Here is a 4,500-nt window from a genome sequence, read left to right on the forward strand (position 1 = left end):
TGGCATATTCCTCTCTTCACTCCCAGCTTCCAAACCTAACGCAAATCAGTGTCAACTCGGAGAGCTACGAGTTTAACTGGCGTTTGCATCACTAATACCACGTCCCTTGTCATATACAATTGAAACAATCAAGAAACAACTTCCGGTGACAGATTACAAGTCGTCCGACGACAAGGAGGATCAGTGCGCGGTGTGCTTGAATGCAATGGAAGCGAATCAGCTTACCAGGGAGCTTAAAAACTGTAGTCATGTTTTTTATAAATAATGTCATGATGCATGGATTGACAACAGTAATGTTACTTGTCCACTCTGCAGGGCTGATTTAATGTACGAAAATCCAGTGAATTTTATGGAAGCTAAGCGGAGAGGATAATTCATGCAACAAGATGTATTGAGTCCATAATTAGACTAGGGTGCGCAAGGAATCCTGTTGGATAAGGTCCTAACTTGATCGAATGCATATAAATCTTTAAGTATGTTGTGTTTTGGAACATCTTAATAGTATAATGACATTTAACTAGGGTTAGAGCTTTTTTACGATTCATTTATAATACATAACCACAACGGGTCTAACTATATTTCGTGGTAACAATATTGGTTTGAAATTATAGTCTATTCTCCGGAAATTATAACAGCCAACAGCCGTCTATATGTGATTGTTGTATTTAAATTTCTTGTGTTTTGTTCTATTTAATGAGAAATGCTTTTCTTTTCTGGCAAAAAAGTCCAGACCAAGGACTATCAAATATTTTCAATCTGAATTCGATCATATTAATTAGACAAAAATTTTATCGTCGACGAATATAACTGTTAAAAAAAATTAACATGATAAATATTATAAGTATATTTAAATATCTAAACATATCCCATACATATCACATTGCATCATCACCTGTTTAATTACTCCAACATTTCGTTTTGACAATCCCATTTTTTCCAACATAACATCATCAAGTGCCCTACTTTTTGAGTGGGAAGAAGTCAAATAAAGCAAGAAACAAAAACTCAAAATATGTATGTTTATATGTAAGCAGAATTTGACCTAAATCGGAATCGTCATAATATTGTGCTTGTGCTTGTATGTACCCCTGTAGGCTGTAATACGCCACGCCGAGCAAATAAAATATTTAGCTGTAGTGCTTACAAAATCAATAGTCGATGCAATGCTGATGGTATAAAGATGTTTTGCAAAATGAAGATGATATTGTAAGGCACGAGAGGCTGGTTTACTTGCACTTCAAACTGCGCCTTCGGCCGATGGGTTCAAAATTTATCTATCTTATCTACTTGTTCACATGACGTTTATTGTGTAAAATTATTAAATATATATAATTGCAGTTCAAATTGCGCGACTTGAATATTTCTATCTTATCTACTTGTTCACGTGGCATTTAATCGGGCAAAGTTTCAACTATAAAGTTTTCGAACTTGAATATATATATATATATATATATATATATATATATGATATCTACTTGTTTGCATGGCGTTTAATCAGCACAGTTTCAACTATAAGTATGAATATTATATTATAAGATTAAATTAGAGCGTTCTTTAATATCTTAAGACACAACATCGAGAAAAAATATTATTTTTGTCACATGCATATATATTTCATTTTTTGACGACAATAAATTATGGATAGCGTTCAGTTTATGTCTACATAAAATTGCTTGTGATTCGAAACCAGCATTTTGGCAAGGACATGTAACAATTTCTGAGCTCCCTCGCAAGCTGCTTTGGTTCCATTGTATTCAAGCACACAGCACCCTTGTCATCATGGTCTCCAGAAATTTTGTACTCCGTCACCGGAAGTTGATTCTTGATGGAAGACAACAGGCTTACACAACGGAAACTGTAATTTTCTTCGCTTGTCATGTATGTAATAGTAGTTATACAGAAGCACTCCGGTTTTATTATGTTTTAGAAATAAACATCTGGTGATTGTTTAGGAGCAAATCTTGTGTTATTTTAGGCATAGTTGAACAGAAAACAACGGAATTTCTTATTTTATTGGCAGGATAAATCGATCGAAATATTACAACTGCAATACATCTCAATCGAAGAGCTTACTTTACACATAAAGCTCTCTTACTTGCAAAATTCCATAATCCAAATATTAAAAGCACAGCACAGCTTGTTGAAACGTTTAAATCCGGCACGTTTAGCTAATGCATCAAACTCTTTTTCAGTCCTTTCTCTTCCTCCAGGAATATCTATCAACATATAGGCGTCAAAATGAAGGACAGTCTTAGTAACAAGTGAGGTTTCAGGTTGCTCCGGAAGAATGGACTCTGCAACAACTACCTTTCCCTCATCCGCGAGTGCTTGGTAACAATTTGTCAAGAATCTTAAACACTCTTCATCACTCCAGTTATGACATATCCACTGCAGAGATTCCAAAGTCATGAACTAGCGGATAAATTTAAATTAGTAAAAAAGAAAAGGAGAGAATTCAAGTGTTAGTTAATTATCAGAAATTGCGCGACACACACTGATATGTAAACACATTACAAACCTTCAAGAATATAGCATCTCCCTTTGGCAAGCTAGTAAACATGTCCCCTCCAACATGTTCCACACCTACACACGCACATATTACTAAATTTTGTGCAGTGAACTAAAAAGAAATGTGTGGAAAGAGCTATAAATTACCGTAGTTTCTTTAGTTATATTATACAAAATATGTACCATTACTATTAGATGGGGTATCTTTGACAACGTGGGGAAGATCGAAGTTGATCCCTCTAATAGTAGGATACTTGGAGATGATTGCATGAAGGGAAGCTCCTGTACCACCACCGACGTCAACTAAAGACGTAAGACCTTCGAAACCATTGTAATTTTCGAGGATCTTATTCATGATAATAGTAGAATGATCTTTCATAGCTTGGTTAAAGATCAAGTTGAATCGAGAGTCTGTGCCAGTATAATCATATATGTTCATTCCAAAGGCCTTGTTAAATGGAAGTCCGCCATCAAGAACAGCATCTTTCAAGTAGTACCTGTATATAAATAGACTAGTCATCATGATAAATTCACGACAATGCAAGAGTTTTTAATGTAAATAGAAGAGAACAGAATACATTACCAGCTCTCCCACATAATCTTGTCATTAGCCAGGAGCAAAAGAGGTGCCATGGAGACGCCGTCTTTATTTTTAGTCAAATATTTGCAGACTGGCATTAATCCATAGCTCCGCAATTGGAGACCGTTAGGTAGCTCAACAAGCTTACATTTGAGAACCAAGTAGCTAGCCAGGATTCTGAGTATACGGTCGAGCATAAGCGCTGCATCAAGGTTTGATGTGGGCAGCATGGAGGCTAGCTCATTGGGAGTTACGTACGCTCCCGGACCAGCATTAGCAATGATCTCCAAAAGGTCAAGCTCAATGGCCACTTTCAGAGTCATGGGAAGTACAGAAGTAGTTGCGAGTTGCAATGCAAACAAACAAGCTTCTTCTGCTTCAGATGCAGTACTCTTGATATGCGCCATTGCTTGATTTCATTGGATGAGTGTGACTATAGGACGTACTTTTATAAGATGGTTTGTTGCACACTTTCTTTCTTGTTAGGTTATTAAATTTTACTTTATTATTAAACCAACCATTTTGATTAAGGCGCTTAAAGATGACTTCCGGCACTCTTTCGTGATATCTGAAGTTGGTTCTTATTAGACCAACCTTTTATGTGTGAAAAAGATTGAATATATGATGGTAGACAAAATTTGTACTTCTTTGAAAGTATTTCTTCTTTGCATGAAGAAAGTCCCCCCTGTAGAATATATTCTGTTGGTTAATTTAGGAATATTCTGTTGGACAAACTTAGTATTTTAGACTAATTTGTGAATCATTTTGAGAGTCTATATGAGAGAGACACATTATGTGTTAGTGGTGTGTATTTATTGGAACATATTCTCCTTTTCGAGGGGATTCCAACGCATATTCACAGGCTCAAAATGAGTAAAAGGAGAATGAGAATTGATGTTCCAAAGTTTTACCTTTTAATAGGAAAAGTGGTTCTATACCACATCGAGAGTAGCACAAACCTATTCCTTAGGTTTTCTTATAAATACCATGTACCACGTCGAAAAGATAAACAAGTCCTTTCAAGCCTCTCTTTATAAATAGAGTCTTAGGGCATCAGTTTTATTAAATCGAGGAAATAAGAGTCATCTCTTTCATTCTCGGTCTCTTTAGTCTTAAATTTTTCCAATATTCTGGTGATAGTTCTCGGGCTTAGTTCAATTTCGCTGAGAGTATATTCGATCTATCGATTATACTAGTATCTAGTTTTATCCTGGGAGGTCATCGACTCGCATATACGGTGAGAGGCGAAATAGCTTTAAGGAGACAGTTCCTTTCAACTGGACTCGAGAACCCTCTCATATCCTTATCTCTTTCGTTTATTTTTCTGGTTTACACAGTTATACTTGCACACTGTTATTCGCACACATTTTTTTAATTTTATGTATTAATCGCATATTGTATTCACAATCTTA

General features: G+C 35.7%; 1 protein-coding gene across 2 annotated transcripts; it reads right to left on the minus strand.

The window, feature by feature from the left end:
• Positions 1 to 1,967: 1,967 nt before the first annotated feature.
• LOC141721540 (caffeic acid 3-O-methyltransferase-like) lies at positions 1,968 to 3,534 on the minus strand. 2 transcript variants are annotated; one of them, XM_074524486.1, is made up of 4 exons: positions 3,092 to 3,534; positions 2,692 to 3,005; positions 2,519 to 2,583; positions 1,968 to 2,412 (listed from the first exon to the last, which is right to left on the minus strand). In XM_074524486.1, exons 1-4 carry the CDS (start codon positions 3,493 to 3,495, stop codon positions 2,092 to 2,094), a joined length of 1,104 nt encoding a protein of 367 aa, XP_074380587.1. In that variant the 5' UTR covers positions 3,496 to 3,534; the 3' UTR covers positions 1,968 to 2,091. The 2 variants fall into 2 exon arrangements, with proteins under 2 accessions (XP_074380587.1, XP_074380588.1); XM_074524487.1 differs by having other exon boundaries at positions 1,968 to 2,388; positions 3,092 to 3,531.
• Between the last annotated feature and the right edge of the window lie 966 nt (positions 3,535 to 4,500).

Source organism: Apium graveolens, chromosome 4 (assembly GCF_009905375.1).
Source record: "Apium graveolens cultivar Ventura chromosome 4, ASM990537v1, whole genome shotgun sequence".
In the NCBI taxonomy this organism is placed as follows: domain Eukaryota; kingdom Viridiplantae; phylum Streptophyta; class Magnoliopsida; order Apiales; family Apiaceae; genus Apium; species Apium graveolens.

What these genes read in the sequence shown, in the direction of transcription:
- LOC141721540 (XM_074524486.1), bottom strand. Translation starts at nt 3,495, where the DNA reads ATGGCGCATATCAAGAGTACTGCATCTGAAGCAGAAGAAGCTTGTTTG. An exon ending in AAGATTATGTGGGAGAGCTG is followed by an intron (nt 3,006 to 3,091) that starts GTAATGTATTCT and finishes ATTTATATACAG; the next exon opens with GTACTACTTGAAAGATGCTG. An exon ending in TACCCCATCTAATAGTAATG is followed by an intron (nt 2,584 to 2,691) that starts GTACATATTTTG and finishes GTGCGTGTGTAG; the next exon opens with GTGTGGAACATGTTGGAGGG.